Source organism: Phallusia mammillata, chromosome 3 (genome assembly GCF_965637545.1).
Source record: "Phallusia mammillata chromosome 3, kaPhaMamm4.hap1.1, whole genome shotgun sequence".
Taxonomy (NCBI): Eukaryota; Metazoa; Chordata; class Ascidiacea; order Phlebobranchia; family Ascidiidae; genus Phallusia; species Phallusia mammillata.
This window is the reverse complement of record NC_137254.1, coordinates 14,573,078-14,598,718: the sequence shown is the minus strand read 5'-3', so window position 1 is coordinate 14,598,718 and position 25,641 is coordinate 14,573,078. Positions and strand designations below refer to the sequence as shown.

Sequence of the window (25,641 nt, the reverse complement as noted above, 5' to 3'; positions counted from 1 at the left end):
ATGCTTTTGTCTGGAGCTGTGAGCCTATTTCATTTTTGCCATTTTTCTGCTTCTCTTGATCCTGTTTTTGCTTCCTCTTTTCTCCTATCGTAATACCATATTTGTACTCGCGAACCAACCCAAGATGAGTAGTGCTGGTGGTGTAGGTGTTGGTTTGCTCCTCGGTGTCGGCTGTGGTCTTAGCTTTGGTGCCGGTGGTGATGGTCTGCTCTTTGGTGATGACGTTGTTGTGGGTTGTGTAATGTGCAGAGTTTTAAGTTTTATTATTTTTTTCAGAAGCAACTTATTATAACAACTTACCAACCAACAATCTTTCTGCTTGAGCATAGGTTTGGCGAACCTCCGTTGCCTTCTCTTTCTGGGTATCTGATACCGGCAAATCAGACAACGTAGGAAAACCCTCGGAAAGTGATACGTGAGTTTTTTCCTAACTGACTTTGGAAGTGTTGGTGCAAATAAACGGTTAGTCCATCATCGGAGAGGTGAACCTTGTTGTAATACGTGGTGACTTTGCTTCGACTTGCAGTCTCGCAAATTGCCAGGTTTACGTAGGAAATAAAGCCACGCTCGATGTGCCAGTTCTGTGGCAGAATTTTACAACAGTATACCTCTATTTACAAGATTTAATAAAAACAAAGACAAAAACTACACCGCATTGTCTCATTGGCATGACAAAGACTACAACACGGTACAGTATTAAGTTACCAAACCCCGACCAAATGTGTTGCGATGAAGATCTATACAATACAAAGATTTTCGAAACAGGTTATACAATAAAAAACCAAGGTACAAAAAGAATATATGTTCATTTTACACTAATCTTTTCATTGTGGTACAACGCTGTGGTGCAGTTGATCAACCAAAGAATATCCCTGGAAATCTTTCTGATCAACCAACGCCACTGGGTTCTAACTGTCAACACTTCCCTTGGACAGTTGTTCGCATACCCAGGACCAAAACCACAACGTCGACGTAACGAATTGGGGCACGATTTTGCAACTCCGTGATTCCATGTTCAATGGTAGCACCAGAGATGGTAACAGCTGCAAAATCGAAAACAAAAATTGGCGAAGGTTTTATCATAAAAAGAAACCAGGTTCCGTGCGTTGCTGTCCGAAACAAACAGTACCCAGCTCTTCTTTTTTGGTTCAGGCACCAGTCACTTAAACCCGGTTTCCCGGAGACGCCGAACGGATACTTTAATTCCGGCATTCTCTGTCCACTAGGCCATGTAGTGTTTCGTGCACCAAATTGTTAGCAACACATACTTATTCATCACTTAAATGTAAAAAAAAACATGTCAAGCGATACACCTGTAATTCATAACCTGCTTTGACGCCCATAATAATTTCTAGCTTGGTGCACAGATCGACCTGCACAGCGAGGAGATCAGTCTTTAAGTGTTTATTATGTCATAATCTATATCAGTGGTTCTCAAAGTATGGGTCGCGACCCAAACATGGGTCGCGCATGGTCAAAAAATGGGTCGCGCTATGGTGATTCAATTTTGCACAAATGAACTATTACTGCAATAAGTAAACACAAACGAATTTACTTAAGGCAAAAATAAAGTCACATCACTCGACCACGTTGTACAGTAAAATGAACCAATCATTGCAACATACAGACAATAGCCTTCCAATTTTACTGTTACGCACATGGCGATTGCAACGTCATAGCACGGGAAATAATAGGAAGTTAATCTTGCATCCCGGTAACTTAACGGGAGATGTAACAATTAGCGTTTAAGGATGGCCTCGAAATTGTAGTCCGTCTCGTTAATACATTTTTGATGTTCGAGGCTTGGGTCGTGAGATGTTCATACGGCCCAGATTTGGGTCGCGGTCAAAAAAGTTTGAGAACCACTGATCTATATTGTGATGCTTGTGGTACCTGTTCTGTTCGCATTTTTTTTACACAATAGGCGTCTGAAGCATATGGATACTAGGCTGGTAATACTCTTTTTAGTTTAGCGACTGCAGACCCAAGTTTGACAAAAACGAATATTTTGTCGAACCCCTGATTCGGAGTAGCCGGTTAAGAACCACTGTGCTACAGCATTTTTACTCTTGTGAACCGAGAATAGCCGGCGAGTCTATTCTTTTTTACTGGGAGCCTACATGTGTTGTTGAAATGTTTTATTGCTGCTTAAAAATATATATAAGCAACATATACCGAAGGAAAACTGCGACCTATTTAATGTTTTTTAAGCAGCAGATTTTATTTAAATCTTAAAGTTGCATGCCCAGTTAAGACCCGATTGTTTGGACAATAGCCGAATGGCCGGTTAATTGGTCATGCGTTTAAAAGTGGCGAGCATTTGTCAAACTGGCTGCTATGCATCAGTGTTCAGTGAATTTTATTCTATTGTTGTTCATGGATCGCCCAGATTAGAATCAATGTCGGCAGGCTAAAATGAACAAACGATTTTATCCTTACAGCATTATCACATCTTATGTAAGGTAAAACGCAAAAATATGTAAATTTGTTTGCATTGCATTTGTGTAGAAACCGACAACAGATCAACGCTTCAAACTAGATAAATGCGATAACATCACTTCATGTCAAAGCTTACATATAGCCAGGCTATTATGGAAGGCCTCCGGCGAAATGCTGAAGTAAAGCGGAAACATTTGACCTGTCGGGCCAACGCTGTATCTGTGATGACACTACGTACTGACGTTACTTCACTGATTATCAAGTTACACGCATCGACGCGCACAGTACTAGCCCCAGGCATTATAGGCTTTGTGCTAATACGAGTCTAAAGTTTTATCTGAAAACTATCGGCGTATTTGTAGGCGAGAACAAAAGTTTTATCTGCTGAATGATATTCTAAACAACAACGAACAGTTCTTTTAATTCGTTCTTGAATCAGTTCTTGTAACTTTAAAATAAACTTATATCAAACGGTACAAATTTTAGTGGGGGCAGCTGTACAACTAATTATTTTCTGCAGTTTTTCGTGTATGCGCGACAACGAGTCATGGCAAAAACAGTTAAAGTTAGTGAGTTATTGATTTTGTTCGAATAAGAAACTTGAGCGATCATATCAGGCTCGCATGAAAAGGAAATTGTTGTACAGCTGACTGACATATTGCGAAGCCAAAGCGACGCAAGAATTAATATTGCACAAATCAAATATGGGTACTTGTAACTTGTTCTGATTCGTTTTAATTAAAAAAAAATCAGATTTTTTTCCTTCAATTAAAATGTTTGTCCAAAATCTGGTTGAATTATTGCACTACATAACTTCAACCTATTCTACATCTACTATAAATTTATGGCCTGATAAAAGTTAATAACCATGTTGCAATTACTTTTCTTTAATGGAATAAACTTATCGCACAAATAAGAACTAATATTTACGCGGAGATTATTTATATGTACTCTATTACCTTTATGTTTTATGTTATAGAGTTAATGCTGCTAAAACGATTAGTAATTTTGCCAGTGGAATACGTCTGTTTGTCCCGGTTTGTGACCAATGACGTTTGTAATCGGACATGTTAGAAGGAAAATTGTTGCACAGTTGGCTCCCACATTGTGAAGCCAGTGTACGTAATTAGTGCAGGTAATTAGCATGTTACTGCAGCCGAGAGTTAGACATAAAACAGTTAAACGCATGTGCTGTGTTTCTCCGTTTTAATGCAATTTTAGGTGATAAGCATTGCAACGCACAAAAACTTTAGTTTTGCAAATCTGACTGCTTTACCTGAAGGCTAAATCTGTTTGGTTCAGGCGTTTATAGGTGTTCTTTTTAATTTGGACTGTGTAATTAGTTAATCAGCTTTACGAATCATGATATGTTCTTATTTGTTCAACGTACTAAGAATCAGGGTTGCCAATTTGGCGGTTTTGCCGCCAAATACCTCAAAATTGGCGTTTTTTGAAAGTAGTTGGCACCAAAAATAGCAACTGGCGGTTTGGCGGGGATATTTTTGTAAAATTTGGCGGTTTATGGAAATGGTTGGCACCTAATTGTTTTATTTGGCGTTTTTGCATTTTGCAAAGGTTTGCGCTTCTGATACAACAAATTACGGCTTAAATCCGCTAGCTGCGCCATTACAATGGGTAGGTTCTGTTTCATTGAATTACCGTACGTCACACAAGCCCTTTTTGACAAATCAATGCAACAATTAAGAAAAAAATATTAATTGTGGGCTAAAGGCAGAGCTTGTTTGACATCATAAAGTTTGTGTTCCAGAAAACGTGTCAGCGCCGGCAAGTAGCATCGAGTTTATTTAGTTTAAAAAGTTCAACAATGTCGCCAGTCAGTAACGCCGTGGTTGGGAGGATTTTTTCCCTTGTAACATCTATTAAAACCAAAACTAGGAATCGAATGCAGTTGTACCTTCTTGATGCCATTGTAAGAATCAGAGCGGAGTTGATACTGTCTGGCAAATGTTGTAAAGACTTTGTTGCATCGCCAAAAATGTTACATGACTTTACTTCAGATAAAATATATTCTACTGAATATGGCAGTAATGATGTTACTGGTCTTGAAACTTTAATGTGAAAATATCACCAAACTTGTTGTTGTTGTTGTGTCGTTAAACGTCGTTAATAGATCATGTTATAAAAGTGAGTGTCTGTGCTGTAAGGAGACTGATTGTTTGTGGCAAAACTGGCCATGTTAGGGAAAAAGTATCATCGCCAAGTAAAATGCTTAATTGTGGGTAAACAAAATCCTTAAGGCGGCATTTTGTGCGTTTGCAGGGTTCAGGGCAAAAACGATGTTTTAGAGTGATTTTTAAAGAATTGTTGGTAAAACTAATTTAAAATGTACACCGCCAGGTGGTGCTCTTAGAACTTTCTGGTTCTGGCCGTACTGGAGAATAAAGTTGCTATTTTTGTAACTGCACGGTGTACACTGGTAAACGGTTATGTGTAGATATAATTATAAATTCTCTACTGACCAGATTTTAAGTATGGACCAGTTTATAATACCTATTTAGCAATATATATAGATGATAATACTCGTTATATATTGCTATTTCTGTAAAATTGGTTTGGCGGTATTTTTGGCATCAACAATTTTTGGTTTGGCACTTTTTTGTTGTGTTTGGCGCTTTTTTGAGAGTTTTTGGCACTATTCTGCGTTTTTTATCTGGCAACCCTGCTAAGAATGACGTTTCAGAAAGCATATGTTGACTCACACCAGAAAGAAATTCCATCGAGGTGATGCATGAGAAAAAATAATGTGGGAGTTTTAAATACACATGATGAAGCACACCAAAGAAAAAAACCATAGATGTGATGTTTGTGATAAAACGTTTAGCCTACGTGGAAATTGGAAAAGACACATAGTGAAACATACCAATGTGAAACTCCATCGGTGTGATGTTTGTGAAAAAGGATTTAGCCAAAGTGAACATTTGAAACAACACATGTTGACACACAACAATGAGAAACCTCATCGATGTGATGTTTGCGAAAAAAACATTTAGCATCCGTTCAAAGTTAAAAACACACATGTTAACACATACCAATGAAAAAGCGCATCGATGTGACGTTTGTGAAAAAACATTCAGGCAACGGGAACTTTAAAAACACACATGCTGACACACACAAAAGAGAAACTTCATCGGTGTGATGTTTGCGAAAAAAGATTTAGCCGAGGTACAGATTTAAAATCTCACATGATTAGGAAACCACATCGATGTGCTATTTGTGGTAAAACATTTCGCCGCGTTGGAGGTTTAAGAAATCATATGTTGATACACGTCAATGAGAAAGCTCCTCGATGTGTGTTGTTTGTGAGAAAAGATTTACCTGGGCTGGAAATTTAAAAAGACACATGTTGACATACACTAAAGAGAAACGCCATCGATGTGTTCTTTGTGAGAAAAAATTTACCTGAGCTGGAAATGTAAAAAGACACATGTTGACACACCTAAAAAGAAACCCAGTTGATGCAATGTTTGTGGGACACACACACCTAAAATCTTACAATTGACTTTCTGAATGTCTAAAAGATGTTAAATAACACTGAGCATGTTAATCTTTCAATAGTAGTATTAATAACACATTATGACACCACAATACACAATGAAGGTGTTTACAGCAAGAGTTCCGTCGGTTATCAAAAAGAGAAAAGTCAGCAGTGAGGGTCGACGTTTTCAAGAAAAATGGAAACTGCAATACTTTTTTACTGAAATCAAACGAATTGTGTTTGCCTAATTTGCCACGAGAGGGTAGCAGTTTTTGAAAAAAGTAATGTGAAAAGACATCACCAGACAAAGCACGCCGCTGCGTTTGACAAGATAGAAGGCAACTGTCGCCAAGAAAAGTTAAAGCAGCTTCAAGCTAGGTTGCATCCCAACAGCGATTTTTTACGAGGGCCTGTGGGTCTTACGAAAACATCACTAAAGCTAGTTATGAAGTAGCCGTACTGATAGCGAAACACGGAAGACCATTTACAGAGGGTGCGTTTGTCAAAGATTGCGTTATGAAAATGGTGGAGAATATATGTCCTGAGAAGAAGCAAGAATTTAATAACGTTTGTCTGGCTCACAACACCGTTGCAAGAAGAATTGAGGACGTTTCGGAAAATATACAAAGACAGTTAGGAGAAAAGGAAGCAATGTTTGATTGTTTTTCATTGGCCTGCGATGAAAGCACAGATGCCTCTGATACGGCACAGCTATTACTTTTTAAAAGAGGGGTTGATGACAACATGGATGTTACAAAAAAACTGCTCGACCTGCAAAGTCTTAAAGGCCAAACAAGGGGAATAGATTTATTTGCGTCTGTTTGCGCAGCTGTTGACAAGACAAAGCTACAGTGGAGCAAACTTTGTGGAATAAGTACTGACGGTGCACCTGCCATGACTGGTGAACGAAGTGGGTTGGCCACACCGATTTGCAACAAAGTTAGGGAAGAAGGAGACAGCTCTATTAAATTGCACTGCATTATTCACCAACAGGCTCTCTGTGCAAAAGTTCTCAAATTTGATCACATCATGGGACCAGTGGTAAAGGCAATCAATGCTATTCGTTCAAGAGCCCTGCGCCACCGCCAGTTTCAACAGTTCTTGATTGATATCCAGGCAGAATACGGGGATGTATTTTACTACAACGATGTTACGTGGCTCACAGATTTGGCCTTTATCGTTGACATAACAAAGCATCTGAATGCATTGCACGTCAACCTTCAAGGACCAGATGCAAATGTAAGTAACCTTTATACTCACATCAAGGCCTTCAAAATCAAGCTGCAACTTTTTCGAAGACACTTATCCCCAACAGAACCTGCACTGTACACTTTCCGGCTCTAAAACAAGTTCTTGACAGTTTACCCCGCAATAGCATGTGTGTTGTATGCGACAGCTGTAGCGTCTCTTTCTGATGAGTTCTCAAATCGCTTTCGGGATTTTGCAGCCATTGAAAAGGAATTGTTGCTTTTTTCTTCGCCCCTGACAGTAGATCCAGACGATGAAAAATGGCCCCCATTAAAAAGGGTGAACAAGCAGTGGTTCTTAACTGGTAGTCCATGGACCACTAGCGGTCCATGATGACTTTTTGGGTGGTCCACAGGACCTCCACTAAATTAAGTGATAAACTAGAGATGATTGCATGTTGGAAGAGTACCCATATATTAGCTGTTAATATTGTATCTCACTTCTTGAAAGTCAGTTTTAAAGAATCATGTTTCAAGACCAAACGGTCGTTTTGTATGCGTACTACAAACTTGCTCAAAAATGGAGTGGTCCACGATATTATTTTTACTGGGCCAGTGGTCCATGGCCTGAAACGAGTCGAGAACATCTGCAATAAAGGCTTTCAGTTTTTCCATTGAAAAATCGAAGTTGGCTGCAACTCCTACAGCTTCTCTCATTGTATGTGCTTTTGTGTTTACCAACATTAGATTGTCGACGAACGATTTCCAGCAATCATATAGGCTCCTATCAGCCTTATAGCGAACACTGGGATTGACACCTGATCTCACTCGAACTAAATTCGGAGGACTTGAACGTACTGTCCTGGCAGATAGTAAAAGGGACAATATCTCTCCGTTTCTTGTGGTGTATTGGGATGGAACTGAACATTAATTATCATAATCATCCTCTAAAGATATACTGCTTTCACTACACAACTCATCATCACTCGAAGACTCAATCTCACATGCTAGAGAAAAGAAAGAACTTCATCTCTTCCATTTCATCAGTGTCGGAATCTTCATGAAGGATTGTTAAAACTTTTCTGCTGCAGTGTATCTACAACTAAATTTATGCGATGTCATCTTATCTACGTTCTAACTGCACTCTATCTGCAAATAGTCTTTTAGCAGCAAAGTATAACAAGGTTGTACATTATATTCTACTTGGATAAAGTGGGTCTCTATGAGTATGGACATGAGATGTACAAACACGTTTTCATAAAAACATGGCTTCTGCCTAGTTTTGTACCACCGCATTCAGGAAAGAGTATCACACTGTTTTCCGCTTAAAATGTTATGCTGTCGATTTTGACACCTCGGCCGTTGGAGGTAAAACAGGTTGTAAAAAAAATTCGGAAACAGTGTTTTTAAAAAAAAAGTTAAACACACTCTTCAATCAAACTTAGGAAGCTACTGAAAGTTTCATATTGAAGTAACTTTATTTACTAGCAAAAAAATACCAGTCGAAATTCAAAAGGTGTCGATTTCGACACCACGGCTGTTCTAGTGTTAATAAACAAGACATAATAATAATATGCAAAACTTACAAAGATGGTAAAATTGTACTGTGTATCGCTGTTTGTTTGCGCGAATTCAAATATCTAATGACAACACGACAAAAAAGGCGAGACAAAACAAGTTGCAAATAGAAAAGGGCAAGTGACGTTCCCAGCTAACACAAAACGTTATGGCAACTTTCACAACGTTGTTTAAAGGTTGTCATATGGTTTGTAAGCGTTTTTTTGTCAAAGTAAATGTTGCGTTATGGTTGCATGGTATAACGTTAGCTTTGAACGTAACTCAAACGGTATTGTTACGGTTTAGTAAACACGACTTTGAAAAAACGTTTTGCTGTGGTTGTAATATAACGTGTTAGTAACGTCATCGTTCATACGTAACGCCATAAACGTTCTTGTAACTTTTTTGGACAAAATAATAAAAACGTTTTGTATTTACGTTATTATGTGGTTGCAGTTATCTGTTTTAAAAACGTTATTTTAGTTACGTATCAAACCGTACGTTTCTAAGTAGTAGCATTTATCTGTTTTAAAAACGTTTTTTTCAGTTACGTATCAAACCATACGTTTCTGTAACATAACCAAATAACGAGATAAAAACGTTTTGTATTTACGTTTTTAAGTAGTAGCATTTATCTGTTTTGAAAACGTTTTTTTCAGTTACGTATTAAACCGTACGTTTCTGTAACATAACTAAATAACAAGATAAAAACGTGTTGTATATAAACTGTTGGTAAAACGTCATGAAAATAATGTATCAAAGCGAACATACTTGTAACCTTTCTAAGTTACGAATACACAAAACGAAATGTTTTGACAATATTCACAACGTTGTTTAAAGGTCACCAAATGATTTTTTTGTGTGTTGATGAAAATGTTACACCAAGGTTCGGTGGTGGGCTATTAAGTTAACCGAAAAAGTCATAAAATGATTGATAAAAAACGTTCTAAAAACAACGTTTTGGTGTGGTTGTAATCCGAGGTGTGGGTAACGTCATGGGATATACGGTACGATATAAATGTTTTTGTTGGATTTTTTTGGACGATATAAATATTTTTTTAAAAGGTTTTAAAAACGCTTATTAAGATACGAATGAAATCAAACGTTCCTATCATCTTACCACACAACGACAAGCGTAAAGAAACGAATCAAATCCAACGTTCTTGCAACCGTACCACTCAACAGAACAAACACGTGCCTCTTAAACGCTTTTTTGTGGCTACAATTGATTGGTTGTAGAATTAATTAACGTAATTTAGTCATGAATCAAATACATCGCTAACTTTAAACCGGTATTTGCCGAAAAAAAGTTTTAGCATTCATGTTTTTATAATGCTAAACACATTACTCAAAAATCAATGACACAATTAATAAAGAGAAAAAAGGTATGCGTAAACAAACTTTAAAACGTATGCATTGCGGTGCGGCTATAAATAGTAACCACAAAATAATGATGCAACCGCTTATGAATTGGGAACCACCAAGCTAAAATCAGGGGCGGCATGGTTCATGGCTGTAAGTGCGGCTGAACGTGCGTGCAGTCTTGTCGTGTGCGAGTGTGTTACAAGTTTAAGCTGTGCATCAAAGTATTTCCGAAAACGTAATAAATGGTACAGTATAGAAATTAAAACAGAGTCAGTGATTAACTACTATGATTTGCAATACTCAGAAAGTCATATCTATTAACAGTTTGCGGGAGCTAGCTTTTTGTTGAAAAAGTGTAATGTTTCAATTAGTTTTGCAGAATGCTAAACAATGTTTGTTTTAAATGACCCAAAGTAAATTTTGTTTAATGTAAGAGAAAATTTTCAATTTGTAATAGCATGGAAACCCTAATGTAGAGTTGTATTCTAGGCCTTTTTTTATCAGCAAAATTGTATTTTTATATTTTTCATTAAATTTTGTTTTGCAGATGTCGTTTGCCATAGTGGAATTTATAAAGGAGCAAAGTGTCGAACTTGTACATTTAACTTGGATAAAAAAAAGCGAATGTGTAAGTATCTTTTATTATTTTTGTCTTTTTGGTATTCTGATGGTAAATCAGTCATGTTTATATTTTCCAGACAACACAGTGTTTCTGGCCCAAACTAATTGCTAGACAATAGGCAAAGAAAGGTGAAATTCCAGATCCTAAAACATGGGATACTTTTGAAATACGGATTTTCTCAACTACAGGTAAATTGTGCTTTTATGACAATGAACAGTTTTTTACTGCTACTTTATGCTTTAGATGATTTTGAAATTGCACTGAAACGGGTAGCCAGGGCAGAATTAACCTCGAATGTGGAAAGTGATGATGAAGTGCCAGATGTTCGTTTAAGAAAAAAAGTGTGTCGATACTCTCCACCAGGTAACATTCTGCACTAATGTAGTACAAACCATACCTGTTTTCTAAAACATTTTCTTTCCAGTTGATAGATACAAACACATAGAAGCAAACAAGGAAAAAAACTTGAGCACATCTTCAAATATAAGTTCAAACAAAGACCAACAAAGCAAATCCAGCCAGGCCCCACGAGAGGGGGGTGCAGCCGGTGCGCCGCACCGGGGCCCGTGAGAGTCTAGGGGGGCCATAATTATTAAGTTGAAGATTACAGGGTGAAATGTGTACTTTTAAAATTGTTTTAAAACTGAAAAATGTTGATGCTGATTGCCGAATGTGGAGTTTGATTTGTTTGTATTGCAACTCTATGCAACAAGTTTTATGATTGTTACGTTGGTGCATGCGCGAATTGTAGCGAGATCTCTTTTTGATGTTTCTACTTTTTTGTGTCCGTTGTTTGGTAAGAATTATGCACATTTGCGCTGACTACATAGTGCTGAGTTTTCTGGACGTTATAATAGCATTTGTTACACGTATTTATTTTGGTCACAGCTTTGGTAGTAAGCGAGGTACTTTATTGAACCATATTTGTTAAAGTACATAAGCGATAAAGCGACAGTTATGTGTGTGTGTGTGAAGACGTTTACTTTGCTGTCTGCCTTCGTATTAACATTTTTAATTGGTCTGTACGTACCTATGCGAAAATGACCGTCAAAGCAGTTATTATTTTAAACAAATTAGCAGTAATGGGGTCTCATCCGACTTAAGTCACATTTTTCGAAAGCTTGACTTGAGTCTTCTCAGCTGTTAAAAGACTTGGCTTGACTCGATATACCAACAAAAACACAAAATCTTTTTCCAGATAACCTGTTCAGTTGGTTTTAACTAGAGATGTACCGAATATTCGGTTTACCGAATCGGTCATTTTTGCAAAGATTCGGTTTCGGCCGAATAATTTGTTGCGATTCGGCCGAAACCGAATCTTTTACGAACACAAATTTAAAGCGTTAAACGTGTCTTTTCTGATTATTAAGGTACCACGCAATTTTGCACAAACATAATTAAGCACAAACATAACGAAAATCGCGTCAATGTTGATCTTTTTCAACACATTATCGTTTTTCCCACTGTAATAAAAAAAAATATTAATTGATTGGCAGGTTGCCAATCATGCTTGAGGCAATTTTAAACCCCATAGAACTGAAATGAGAACGAAACACAACTTTCCTGCACTAGTTGCTTGGTAGATAAACATTTTTTCGTGTCAAGCGCGTAGCGTACGACTTCGCGTGACGTCATAAATGATTCGGTTGATTCGGCCGAATTTATTCGGCAAAACCACCGAATATTCGGTTTCGGCCGAATCGAAATTTAGCCGATTCGGTACATCACTAGTTTTAACCAAACAATAGCAGAACTTTACTGTGCGATTTGTAGGTATTTTTGTTGGTATACCGAGTATATATATTTTATATTTTTGAGGTCATTTCATCCGGCCCTCGACCATATTTTTTGGTTTGCGAAATCGTATTGATAACTTTGTAACATTCAAAAATTAAACTACTCCCTACGATAGTTTTCCTGTCGCGATATGTGAAATTGATACTACCTAGTTTCATAGGATTACAACGCCTATGATTGATTCAAAGCCAATTTGTTACGTCACAGACAAGACTACAAGCGTTGATTGTGCGCAAACAATTGCCTTCCTAGGTTACTTGTGACGTAATATACAAGCATTGCTCGTAAGATGAGACTAACTATACCAGGGGACGGCAACCCCTAACACGCATTTCAAGGTTGGCACGCTAGGTGTTTTTTTATGGCACGCCAATCGATTTGCGTGTTTATATTGAAGTAACAATTTAACCTGTTACACAGCTTGTTTATAGTTTTTAGCATGCCATGGTCTTCAAATTCAGCCTTTGGCACGCTTCGCCTTAAACGTTGCCGACCCTTGAGCTTGAACTATACAGTTTAACAGTCGCATAACCAGATTTTGGAATTTTAGAAATACCATGTCTTGGCGCTGAAAAAAGTTTGTGGTGACCCCTGGTTTAAGGGAACACAGTACATGTCAAGACCAATATTTGCTTTTGAGCGTTTACTTTGCTGTACGAACGCTATAGTGCATGCAGTAAAAATATAGGAATTTTAGGTTTTTAAAACTCTAAAGGTTTGACGTTATTGTCCAAGCTGTTTAATGAGTGCTGCTAGCTTGCTTTTGTTTGTTCTTCTTTTTATTGGAATTACAAACAAACCTCACAAACATAGTTAAACAAAGCATACCCAAAAATGATGATGGTAAAGTCCTGGAATTTGACATGCTGGAAAGACCGCTTGAATCCATACTGGAATTGAAGGATTTGGATAACAAACTTCATGACAAGGAGTTATGCAAATCACTGGTATAGTACATGTGTCTTGTTTACATATAAACTGCCCTGAATGCAAATCAATTTATCATATAGGTCAAATATTTAACCAATATTGGAGGGACCAGTGTTGGAGACAATGTGCGGCGTATGATGATGGCTGTTGGTTCGTATGGTTTATGGTCACAGTATAGCTATAAAGGAAGAAAAGGAAAGGAGGCTTTTTGTGGAACTGTTATGTGTAAAGTTATTTTAAGTAAGTATTTTGCCGGCGAAAAAATGTGAAACTGTTTGCAAAACTGAAAATATGCATTTGTGATTCTTAGAAAGTGCACTACGTTCTAACAAAGATCTCAAAGCCAGTGCAGTTGAGGTGGAGATAAAAGAAATTTTGAAGCATGCACCATAAAAGCCTGGCGGAATTAACTATAAGGTACACAGATATTTTTTTAATTTTTCACCCTTGATTTAAACTGCTCGAGTGAGTTACATTAAACTTTCACAGCTGATAGATACAGTTTGTAAATCAATTAGTTGCTTTCAATTTGCCCACTTCCCCCTTTAGTTCCCTTGCCATCACCAAAATGTAGCTTTATACACTAACGTTGTATGTTGTGCAATATGTGCTAATATACCCTTCTGGTTTATCAACACACTTACAAGTGATACATTACTAGTTATTGATTTTGTAAGCTTAAACCATTTTTGTGTTTTAGAATAGACAGGCTGACATGAACTTCTCAAGTTCAAGTTCTTCTGGCACACCCACTGTCCTTCTTTTTTCGTCAGACGAAGAAAATGATGTTTAATTTCAAATCGATGCAGCCTTGATTTCGTTTGTTTGTATTAAAATACTTTTAAAAAAAATGGTGTGCGTACAACGTTGCAGTAATCGTTATAGAAACGTCAATGGGAGTCCACACAATGTCGTTCGCACAACTCATTTGAATAACGTGAGGAAAACGATACGAGTAACGTTAGGACAACCTAAACTTAAACCGCCAGTTGACGTGACAATCTTCGTTTTAACAACCGTTAAATTAACGTAACAAAAACGGCAAACTGAAACGTTGTGTAATCGTTGTTTTAAACGTTATTATAGCGAAAAAACGTACGTTTGTTTAAACGTAATTAAAACGAAAATGGGAGTCCACACTTTATGGTTTTTACAACGTCACAGCAAACGTTTTTGGTAGTTTTAAAAAGCCATTACGCAACGTTGCCACGACGTTAAATTGTTTGCTGGGTTGTGCGGTTTGGTTACGCATGACTAAATGACGCAGTTGGGGAAAACACCCATATCGCTACGGAAATTATTTATCGATACAATTGAGACCCTAATACCCCACAATTTCCTAAATTTTTGAAAGAAGTTAACTTCCTCGTTTTCCTGTTATTATATGACACAGTAACAGACTCGGGAGATCTACTTACAGGTAAATAAACGAATGTTTTAACAAAAACTATCATCGTCTAACAGAGTTTAAAATGTATTTCTTCATGTGCTTTCGACACTTAGTGTGGTCAGAAACGGGCAACTGAATTGCTTCCGATTGTATAGTAGCAGTAGTTACACCAACGCCATATATTGCGTGGCGCGAACTATGGAATGGTAGGTCTAACTCTAAGAAAAGAAAGTCTTTACCACATCCATTATTTTTGCAGTGCAGTTGCTGAAGACCGAGTTCATGAAATCCGTATTTTATTCATAACATGGTTTAAACTATTAATGCTTTTCATACTTACTGCCATACTAAAGCGTAAGGTTTTACATCGCTGTCGTATTGGTATTTTAAACCATGTTAAGAATAATTGTAGGAGTTTCAAATTTCACGTTAAAGTTTGTTGAAGTTAAAATAATTTTTTTGGCAAAAAATGACCACAAAGCCTGCACTTACAGCCACTTTTACAATAAAAGCAGTTTTATTCCAAAGAACATATCTGTATGAAGAGATTGTACGAAACAACTTTATCGGATAACGTGTGGTGAAAAACATAACCTGCGTTGGAAAACAGACCAGTTGACCACAAGACGTGCCATGGAAATTCACTCAACATACCACCGTTCATTTGACGGCCGCTGCTTTAATCCGCCCTATTAAATTGCTTCCTGTCTGACAAGAACGCCTGCGTTCGCCGCACAACAATAGACTTATTCTGTCTGGAAAGGTAAGGAAAGGTTTTGGAAAACTACACAGAAAACCGAGTTGGATGTAAGTTGCATGAATCTTAGACATACGATATGACTTTTGCAAATGCGTACGCAACGATATGCGAAGTACCACTTGAATACCCGATGGAGCAGTTATTTTGGAAGTGACTTACTTGGTCTACGACAAGAACTAATTTTAAATTTCGTCAGTGTCGCCCTATGTAGTAGGCAGTGTGAAACGCATGTGAAACAGTTATGGTTTTACTTCAAGATTGGTGTTGATTTTATTTCGCCATCTATATTATAAAGATTAGGAAACGTATAAAGAACTTCCAGTTTAAAAAGTTTTATGTAGTGGTTTCAAGTTTGTACCCTGTCAGCTTGTGGCATACTTAAGTTGCGGCGCGCGGCGCACATTACGGTTTTCTTTGTAAATCGCTGAATACTAATTTGTTTCTTATCTGCAACATTTGGCCCGAATTCTTCAAACCTATAAATCTATTTCACTAGAGCTCTTGTGGTAATTTTACAAAAAAAGTTAGTCCCTGTCGTAGTGCAGAATGATTTATTCACATTTAAACGAAAGAATTGGGACGCCAATACACACTTCATATTTTTCATGCAACATAGCTTGGCGTGCTTTAGAGCAGTGTTTTTTAACCGGTGTGTCTTGAGAGATTAACTAGCCTGTCGCAAAATTATTGTAATAAAGAATGCACCTACTCCTGAATATTTCAAGGCTTAATGACAAAGACATGGACCTCATTTCATTTTATTGATTTAATTGTTACCAAAATTACCGACATCCATCACATCATATTTAAAAATATTTGTAAACTTTTAAGCAAGTGAAGCGTAATGTAAAAAATGTTTTTTTTGCAGCGGAGCTAATGTAGTAACCCGCAATATATACTAAATAAAGTTGTGGTAACAATTGTCTTGTTGGCCATTTACGCAGCTGCTTGTTTCCAACTGCCATCTTCTGTGTATGGCCTGAAAATAACAATGGAGAAGGTGTTAATTGCCAGTCATTATCTAGCTTGCGTGTTCTTTTGCGACAAAGTGCGATGTCTTATCGGTTTCCTTGAACTATTGTTTAGGAGTTTAGTTTGCAAGAGAAAAAATAGGTACAATGTAGATAACTAGTGTGCTTAAAGCGCTCTTTCGGTCAAATTAGTCATTGCTTGAACAAAAAAGCATACCAAATAGTTAAGTATTTCATTTTGTGCAGAAGTCTACAGTTTCAGCTTCTTTAAGAAATTTGTGGGTATAAAGTCGTTCACTGCAGGAATCTCTGGAACGCCCGTTTTCGTGTGAAATTTGTGAGAAACGATTCAAGCGAAAGGAACATCTAAAACTTCACATTCGCACGCATACTTTTGAACAACCGTACGAATGTGACTTATGTGGGAAAAAGTTTAGCCAGTCAAGTGCCATGAAAAGTCACAAGCGATCTATGCATAATCAAGGACAGGAGTTTGTCTGTAGTTTCTGTCAAAAGGTTTTTAAATGGAAATTCAGTTACGAACAGCATTTAAATGGCCACACAGGAGAAAAACCGTACAGATGCAAGTTTTGTGACAAGCAATTTGCACGAGCAGGAACTTGTAGACTTCACGAAAAAAATCACGAAGGTTTGTTTCAAATGCTTTTTGGTTTACAAATTTATATTTTTTATAGGTCGAGTAAAATCTCTTTTGAATTGGACTGCATAAACTTCTTTTTATATTATTAACAAAAAAAACCTTAATTACAAATAGCAGATTTACAGTTTGTAAAGGAAACGATATCGAAACAAACAACTTATAATACAATCACTATGGTAACATTGCTTCTGCTCTAAACCACAATACAACCACGATATTTTCCCAGATACGCTCCACAAGTGCATCGAGTGCGAAGACCAGTTTGACAGCAAGTCTAACCTAGTCAAGCATTTTAAGTCACAACATCCCGGGCTCTCCATGCAACAGCGCCACCAGTGCTCAGAATGCACTTTCGCTTCGGACCTCAAACACAATTTGATCGCCCATATGAGAGTCCACAATGACGAAAAACCTTTCCGATGTGACGTTTGTGAGAAAACTTTCCGCAGAGAGTATCATCTTCAAAGTCACATGGTGATGCACACTAGAAATAAACAGTTCAATTGCGGCGTCTGCACAAAGACTTTTGCTACAAAATCACAAGCGACGACCCACGAGGAAAAAGTTCATTGTAAGAAAAAACCTTACCAATGCAAAGTTTGTAAAGAGAGTTTCGGATATAGTCAAACTTTGCACAACCATATGCTGCTCCATACCGGCGAGTTGCCATTCGCTTGTAAGTATTGCGAGAAGAGATTTTGTCAGCGCGGAAACATGTTGCGTCACATGAAAGTTCACACAACAGCGCAACGTCATCAGTGCACCGAATGTCCTCTTAGCTTTCCAAGAATAGAACAGTTTCAAGAACACATGAAGACAGAACATGGAAAATGAAAGCTAAAAAAACTTCACTGCCCTAAATGTACAAAGAACTTCATTTCAACGTCTTGCCTCAATACACACAAGTGCAAAAGCATTGAAATTGTTGCAAAGTAATTTAGTCCGGATTGTTATTAAACCTAATTGTCAAAGGTTTTTTTCAATTTGCTTCAACCTACATACTGTTGGAAACTGAGAAAATACCTACAAAAAAGTTTTTGGTCCTGTTCTGTGTGTAGTTTTTGTCAATTGTGCCTATACTACCTGGTCTCGCTTGAAAACATGTAACATTGTTTTGTAATAAATCCCTTTGATTGCCGGTAATATGGTAGATTTTATGTTAAAGTTGCTTTGTAATTACTGTTTAGCAGCAAGATACAACATTTCCAATAAGTCTTACCTTGTCGCTAATTTTGTAAAGATAAAGTGGATCGCCACGACCGACCTGTTGAACGCTGCATAGTCGATGATTCTTATCTCAGTGATCCACGTAATGCAATATGATAAAATTCACCGAGCACTGCACTGAACTACGCATTAAAACACGGGGGAGTGCTAGCAGTGCCGGATTAACCATTAGGCAAAGCAGGCACGTGCCTACAGGCCACTTTAAAATCAGTAGAATGATTTGGCAACACTGATAATTGTAATTTTTTAGTTGGCAATCCTGATTTTCGGGCCACTTATAAATTGTGCCTACAGGCCAGCAGACCCTTAATCCAGCACTGAGTGCTAGAGGAAGTTCGGAGAAGGCTCACTGCTCATAATTTATTGCTCCGCAACTTGACGATATGAAGGACCAGAGAGAAGCCAGCGCCCAATCGCTGCGCCCAATCGCTTTACGCTAAAACTAAAAAAGATTGGGCGCTGGCTTCTCTCTGGTATATGAAGGGCCGTTTCCATGCAAAGTTGTGTTTAAATTAGATTTCCTTCATAATGGAAAAAAAATTATTCGTCAATTTTTTTTCAAAAGTAATGTAATGCAAATAAAAACATTTAAGGTCCGCAACGTTGTATATGTTTTGATTAACCTACTTGGTCACACTCACATACGGTGCTATTTTAATACGAAAGCAGCTGAATTTATCGCTGTCAGATCATCTAGATTGCATGCACAATTGCCAAATGGGTTCCATTCTACGAGACTGGTTATGTCGCAAAATTCGTGACACTTGGCAACTGTTGTTAAATCATCGGTCGTTTACGCCTTTCCTTACTACATGAAGCATTTCAATTGTGGTGTTAATTAGATACGCAGCCATGAAGGGATTGAATACCGCGCACAAGCAGTAACTGACCAGGGGCGGCTCGTGCGAGGGGGCTGCGGAGCTGCAGCACCCCCAGTATTTTTACTTGATATTCCTATTCCAAGTTGTTATACAAAACAATCTTTACATATAGTTTTTATGTTTGATCAGTGTATACTAAGAATAACTTTTATGGCATTAATCGGCCTTTTATTAAAATAAAATTAATAAAAATTTTGTATTATTTAAAAGACATTTTAAAAAAAAATAATAATAATAAGTTATCTATGGCGGAGCTGCAGCTCCAGTTTCGTGACGTTTTCGGTTGTGCGCATGCGCACTTGGAAAAGCTACATGCCGGGCGAAATAGGCGAGAGGGGCCTGTGGCTCGCGCAGCCCCTCCCGTGACGTAGCGCTGGTTGTGTTGTCTGCTTCGCGTCAGTGAGCTCCAAAGCCAAACCCGTGTACTGTGTTTTTAAGTTCGACAGTGAGTGCAGTTAAATAATTATTTTGCTATCATTAAATTTATTGTTTGACTGTTAGTCGTGACTTTTTAAGATGACTGCAAGTGGGTTTTAGTTTTTACAGTTATCATTGAATTAAATAAGTGTATCTAACACCTTGAAAAAGAAAAAAAGGTCATCTAACACCTTCAAAAGTCACAATTAACCTTTATAATAAATAACTGAATTAAAAAGATTTATGAAAGTATGGGACAAAACATCTTCTACTCCAATGTCATGCAGGAATAAGCAACAACAAGAAATACTCAGTTTTAGTTCCTAATGCTACCAAAGAAAAATTAAATTTGTGACTGTGAAGTTAAATGCCTCACTGAAATTCAGGCAATATCAAATGCAGAACAAACAACTGCTAGCAACAGGAATTTTGAAATGAAGACAAAAAAAAGAGTGAAAACAATTTAAAGTGTGGCTTTCTTAACACACCATGTTGACAGTATTTGCAACCAATTGCAGTCATGTGTATTGATATAATGGACATGTACTGTTTGTCTGAACAGTAGCTTCACAGGAAGTGTTTCTTAAGAATGAACATTCTACAGACAAGATAGTAGTGACACCAAGCACATCCTATTGTTGACAAAGAAAAGCTAGTTACTCAAATGAAAATGTTTCTATAGATCTGATGTTCATGATTACTTTGAAAATAATTAATCTAGAGATGATGTTTTGACAAGTTAAATTACTAGGATGAAAAATCCTTTTTGCTGTTTCCATGATTCTTTCAAAGGCAAAACAGTTCTTTTTAACACTGAAAAAGATGCCAATTTTTCTGAGGAACACCAATATTCCAAAAGACTTGCACTTGCAGTGCTAGTACTAAATAGAAAAACAGTTTCTTAGTTATCATTTGGGATTAAGGAAGAAGCTATCAATTATCATGCCCAAACTCTAACTTCATGATTCATTTTGGTTGGAAAAAGGAACCACAAGATTTAATAATATGGTTTAAATTTAAGTGAGAGTGTTGTAAATTTTAAAGCTTGAAGGCGTTTTGCACTTAAAAAAGGAATGTTAAGCTATTTGCCAGCAAGCAGCAATTATAGCAGCAAGAAACTAAAATACAATCAATACTAATAGTCTGCACACAAAAATTCAAGAAAGATGTTTAAATGAACAAGTTCTGAAACCAATGTAATGTGGTTGTTAAATTTGTTAGTTATGATACCAATAAAAAGCTGTATGGCTAGTTTTTTTGTGTGACAATAATCTGTAAAGTGTCATAGAATATGTTGAAAACGCTGACTGTGGCTAAATTTACTTAAATGAAACATGACAATTTTTGTTGTCGAACTGAAATACTTCGATCTTTTTCGACTCATTTATATCTATTTTTTTTCTATATTTCTGTTGTGTTTTACCGTATTTACAACCGCTTCATTTCGAAGCTGTGCCACGTGTGTTTTTGTTTTTCACATTATTACTGAACGTTATTGTGTTTGGCCCGTCGCTGTGCAAGTAAACAAAATACACAAATGATGCCGTCTGCTGTTTACATTTGTGTACATTATTGCGTAACAAAAATTACGTCACAATGGAGTTGCTAATTAAGATTTGTATTACTTGCACAAAACAAGTGGCTAGAAAACTAGAAATGTAGCTTTTCAATATATTGCCAACTTATATATGTTCAGTAGAGGCTAAAATTTGTGGGGGCAGCAGCACCCCCACAAATTTTAGGCACGAGCCGCCACTGTAACTGACGCAATGTATCATAAACGAAACATTCCAACACTCTTGGTTTTGCATACCATCGGAAACTGGTAATTAAAAATGGGTTCACCTACTTAGTATTTCAGTCTGCCAGCAATCTAAAAAAGGGGCATTTTGAATACGCGAAGGCACATTTTCAATTTTTCCGCAATGTTTTATATGTCACGCTTTGAGATTTAAATAAATGCATAAACGAACGTAATAACTGCGCGACCGGGTCAGTGAGAGCCAAACATTGGCCATCGAGTCACTTGACCGATTACTCCTGACCAGGGGCGGCTCGTGCTAGGGTGCTGCGGAGCTGCAGCACCCCCTAGATATTTTTACTTAATACACCTACCATAATATTACAAATAACTTTCAATATTTTTATTTTTTTATTCCTTACGAATATATAATAAGCATAATTTCCGCCATAATCACCTTTTTTTCATTAAAAAATTTTTTTTTGGAAACACTAATGTATATCTATGCTGGAACTGCAGCTCCAGTGTTCTGACGTTTCATGACGTTTTGCGGTTCTGCGCATGCGCACTTTGAAAAGCTACATGCTGGGCGAAATAGGAGCCAGGGTGCTGCTGCTCGCGCAGCTCCACCAATCACGTAGCGTGTGACCTGGGCACCCGGAAGTAGTTGTCTGTTCCGCGTTTATTGTGTGCCAAAGCGAATCACGTGTACCATCATGTTCGACAATGAGTACAGTACGACAGTTATTCTTTTTTAATCATTTTTACAGTTTTTGATTGAAAGGTTAATCATGGCTTTTCAAGATTCTAATTCGGTGACTGCAAGTGAGCTTCAGCAACTTAAGTTTTCGCAGTTATCAAGTTCTGAAAAGGTAAGTATAATGAAAAAAGGGCGTCCAACGCCTGATATTCAACTTTGTTAGCCACGAATGAGCCACAACAAGAAATATATACGCAGTTTTAATTCTGTATGGTATGAAAAGAAAAAAATGGCTTTGTGGTTGTGAAGTTAAAAATGCACTGTTCTGTTTTCCATGTTTGCTGTTTGGAGGTGATGAAAAATGCTGGACAAAAGATGGTTTTACAAATGTAGCCAAAAAAGGTGAGAAAGCAGAAAAACATGAGAAGTCAAAGAAGCATGTGGACAATGATGTTTCACTTTCACTTTTGGGAACTGTAGATATTAAGGAAAAACTTAGTGAGGCGTATAGACTTTCAATTATTGAACACAACAAAAAGTGAAAAAAAAAATCGTGAAATTTTGTCCAAAATAATAGACTTCATTTTGTTCTGTGGAAACTTTGAAACTGCCTTACGTGGACATGATGAAAAAGATGAGTATTGATATAATGGACATGTACTGTTTGTCTAAACCAGTGATTCCCAACCGGGGTGCCGTTTGGAATGCCAGGGGTGCCGCGAGATATTGATATTCCAAGTCTGCGGCCTGTTCTTTATTTTACCTTTAACCCGTTAAGTGTGAAATTTATTTATTTTGAACCGAGTTTCAATGCGTTATAATTTTCTCGTCTCGCAATTATTCCCGGCTCCTTTCTGGAGAGTCGCATAGTGGGAAGTCGCTGGCGGTAAGTAGATAAACCGCGGCAAGCCTTTGTTTTGTTCACACAGGAAAAACAGCGTGAAAGAGGTTTCAACTCGTTGCTCTTTCCATAAAAAAAATATGGGTGTAATTAACTAATTAACACAATAATTAGTCAGCAAAGTATCAAATTGGTAGATATAAATGTTCCAAGTCCAGGAAAAACATTTTTTAATGTCCAGCACAATATCAAAACAAGCCAAAATTTGTATTTATGACGTCACACGCTAACCTATGACGTTAATATTTTTGTAAAGTATGACCATGTCCAAACACATAATTTTAAGAAAAATAATTCAGCTGTTACAGTTAGTTTGTTCTATATACTTATGATGGAGAAGTTTATTGTAAAGAAAAGAAAGTGTAGCGATGTCGATCATAACGCAAAAGAAGCAGAAGTAGGAAGTATAGGTGAAAAGAAAGCAAAAAAGATTCGCCTTTACTGTGAAAGTTATTTGAGCATAGGCTTTACTTGGTGTGGTGACCAAGCACAACCTCAACCAGAGTGTCTTATATGCAAACAAGAATTGTCAAACGAAGCCATGGTGCCGAGTAAATTGAACAGACACTTCACTACAAAACATGGACACCTTTCTGCTAAACCTCGAATATATTTTGAGAGACTTTTAGCTGAGAGAAAACAGCAAAGCCAGGCGTTTACACAAATTTTCAAAGTATCTACCAAAGCTGAAGAGGCCAGTTATTTAGTAGCAGAAATTATTGCTAAAAACTCAAGGCCTCACACAGAAGCGGAGAGCATTATCCTCCCTGCATGCAGTGCAATTGTGAAAACAATGCTGGGAAATAAGGCCGAGGAAGAAATAAAAAAGATTCCCTTGTCAAATAATACCATTTGTAGACGAATTTGTGATATGTCTGCCGACATAGAAAGTACCGTAATCACATCTGTAAATAAAAGTGAAATTTTTGCAATGCAAGTCGATGAATCAACCGACATCAGTGGAAAAGCCCAGTTGCTGGCATTTATCCGGTATGTCAATAATGATAAGATTACAGAGCAGTTTTTTTGTTGCAAAGAACTTGCAGGAACTACTACTGGTCAAGATATTTTTGACACATTGAATAAGTATCTGGAAGAAGCGGGGTTATCTTGGAAACAGTGTGTAGGAATATTTGCACAGATGGAGCTCCGTCGATGGTTGGGTCAATTAAAGGATTTGTATCGTTGGCAAAAAAGCAAAATAGTGATATTATAACAACACACTGTTTTCTTCATCGCGAAGTTCTTGTCGGAAAAACATTAGATTCAGACCTAAAAGAAGTGTTAAACAAAGTTGTCAAAATGGTCAACTACATCAAAAGTAGACCACTTAAATCACGTGTATTTGCCAAGCTTTGTAAGGAAATGGGAGCAAACTATGCTAACCTTCTGCTGCATACCGAAGTAAGATGGTTGTCGCGCGGAAAAGCATTGTCGCGTGTATATGAGTTGAAGGATGAAATGCTCTTCTTTTTTAGCATTGAAAAGCAAGAGGAATTTTGTGAATTGCTTTGCGATAACAATTGGGTCTCCAAATTAGCATATTTAGTGGACATTTTCGACCATTTAAATAACGTGAATGCCAAAATGCAGGGCAAAAATGAAACTCTCTTAACTTCAACTGACAAAATGAAAGCACTGAGAGAGAAACTGCACATATGGTCCTTAAGAGTGGAGAATGGAAACTTTGACATGCTTTCACATTTCTCTAAAATGAACAACAAAGAAGTTGCCCCATTAATAACTCAGCACCTAAAATCATTGGAAGAAAAAATTGTGAAGTATTTTCCAAGCTTGTCCACGGAAAATTACGCTTGGGTAAGAAATCCATTTTTTGTGGACTCTCATATTGCTTTGAATTTTAAAGAAGAAGAAGAATTAATTGACATTCGTAACGATGGAAATTTTAAGCTGATGCAGAAACAGATGCCACTCGACGAGTTCTGGCTAAAAATTCAAAATCAATATCCTTGCGTTGGAAAGAAAGCTATTGTGCTTTTGTTGCAGTTTTCCACGTCATATCTATGTGAGAGTGGATTTTCTGTATTAACAAATATAAAAACTAAAAAACGCGAACGACTACTTATAGTCGAGGAAGAAATGCGGGTGGCTTTATCGAATGTGCCCCCAGATATTAGGGGACTTTGTGCAAGAAGCCAAGCCCAAGTTTCACACTGACTGTTGAAAAAATACATTTATTTGCGCGCACTATACTGAACAACTCATTCTGTGTTGTTGCATACCGTATTTACTCGATTGCAAGCCGCGGCTTATATTGTTTTTTACCTGCCGTTTGTGCGGCTTATAATCGAGGTAAGTAATTTGAAATACAGAAACCTCATAAAATTGATTCAGTTTTGCCAGGGTGCCGCAAGGTCAAAAAGGTTGGGAACCACTGGTCTAAACAGTAGCTGCTAAATTGCTTCACAGGAAGTGTTTCTTAAGAATGAACATTCTACAGACAATGTAGTGACCACCAAGCACATCCTATTGTTGACAAAGAAAAGCTAGTTACTGAAATGAAAATGTTTCTGTAGATCTGATGTTCATGATTACTTTGAAAATAATCTAGATGATGTTTTGACAAGTGAAATTACTA

General features: G+C 37.3%; 4 protein-coding genes across 7 annotated transcripts; all 4 read left to right on the top strand.

Annotated features, from left to right (window-relative positions):
* The first annotated feature begins 1,144 nt into the window (after nucleotides 1-1,144).
* LOC145218983 (uncharacterized) lies at nucleotides 1,145-14,430 on the top strand. Of its 4 annotated transcripts, XM_080086401.1 has the most exons (9): nucleotides 1,145-2,462; nucleotides 2,509-3,574; nucleotides 10,592-10,672; nucleotides 10,743-10,854; nucleotides 10,910-11,029; nucleotides 11,091-13,410; nucleotides 13,474-13,633; nucleotides 13,704-13,810; nucleotides 14,094-14,430. In XM_080086401.1, exons 6-8 carry the CDS (start codon nucleotides 13,327-13,329, stop codon nucleotides 13,784-13,786), a joined length of 327 nt encoding a protein of 108 aa, XP_079942527.1. In that variant the 5' UTR covers nucleotides 1,145-2,462; nucleotides 2,509-3,574; nucleotides 10,592-10,672; nucleotides 10,743-10,854; nucleotides 10,910-11,029; nucleotides 11,091-13,326; the 3' UTR covers nucleotides 13,787-13,810; nucleotides 14,094-14,430. The 4 variants fall into 4 exon arrangements, 3 of the variants coding, with proteins under 3 accessions (XP_079942527.1, XP_079942528.1, XP_079942525.1); XM_080086402.1 differs by having other exon boundaries at nucleotides 1,145-3,557; XM_080086399.1 differs by having other exon boundaries at nucleotides 1,145-3,574.
* A 2,263-nt stretch (nucleotides 14,431-16,693) lies between these two features.
* Nucleotides 16,694-18,318, top strand: LOC145218986 (zinc finger protein 711-like). The gene is made up of 2 exons (XM_080086405.1): nucleotides 16,694-17,163; nucleotides 17,402-18,318. The coding sequence occupies exons 1-2, from the start codon at nucleotides 16,965-16,967 to the stop codon at nucleotides 18,007-18,009; spliced, it is 807 nt and encodes a 268-aa protein (XP_079942531.1). The 5' UTR covers nucleotides 16,694-16,964; the 3' UTR covers nucleotides 18,010-18,318.
* Nucleotides 18,319-23,373: 5,055 nt separating this feature from the next.
* Nucleotides 23,374-24,258, top strand: LOC145219629 (zinc finger BED domain-containing protein 5-like). The gene has a single exon (XM_080086965.1). The coding sequence runs from the start codon at nucleotides 23,374-23,376 to the stop codon at nucleotides 24,256-24,258; it is 885 nt and encodes a 294-aa protein (XP_079943091.1).
* Nucleotides 24,259-24,344: 86 nt separating this feature from the next.
* On the top strand, nucleotides 24,345-25,220 carry LOC145219628 (zinc finger BED domain-containing protein 5-like). Its single transcript, XM_080086964.1, has one exon. The coding sequence runs from the start codon at nucleotides 24,345-24,347 to the stop codon at nucleotides 25,218-25,220; it is 876 nt and encodes a 291-aa protein (XP_079943090.1).
* Nucleotides 25,221-25,641: the final 421 nt, after the last annotated feature.

What these genes read in the sequence shown, in the direction of transcription:
- LOC145218983 (XM_080086401.1), top strand. Translation starts at nt 13,327, where the DNA reads ATGCTGGAAAGACCGCTTGAATCCATACTGGAATTGAAGGATTTGGAT. An exon ending in AGGAGTTATGCAAATCACTG is followed by an intron (nt 13,411 to 13,473) that starts GTATAGTACATG and finishes TTTATCATATAG; the next exon opens with GTCAAATATTTAACCAATAT. An exon ending in TATGTGTAAAGTTATTTTAA is followed by an intron (nt 13,634 to 13,703) that starts GTAAGTATTTTG and finishes TGTGATTCTTAG; the next exon opens with AAAGTGCACTACGTTCTAAC.
- LOC145218986 (XM_080086405.1), top strand. Translation starts at nt 16,965, where the DNA reads ATGAAAAGTCACAAGCGATCTATGCATAATCAAGGACAGGAGTTTGTC. An exon ending in TCACGAAAAAAATCACGAAG is followed by an intron (nt 17,164 to 17,401) that starts GTTTGTTTCAAA and finishes ATATTTTCCCAG; the next exon opens with ATACGCTCCACAAGTGCATC.
- LOC145219629 (XM_080086965.1), top strand. Translation starts at nt 23,374, where the DNA reads ATGGAGAAGTTTATTGTAAAGAAAAGAAAGTGTAGCGATGTCGATCAT.
- LOC145219628 (XM_080086964.1), top strand. Translation starts at nt 24,345, where the DNA reads ATGGTCAACTACATCAAAAGTAGACCACTTAAATCACGTGTATTTGCC.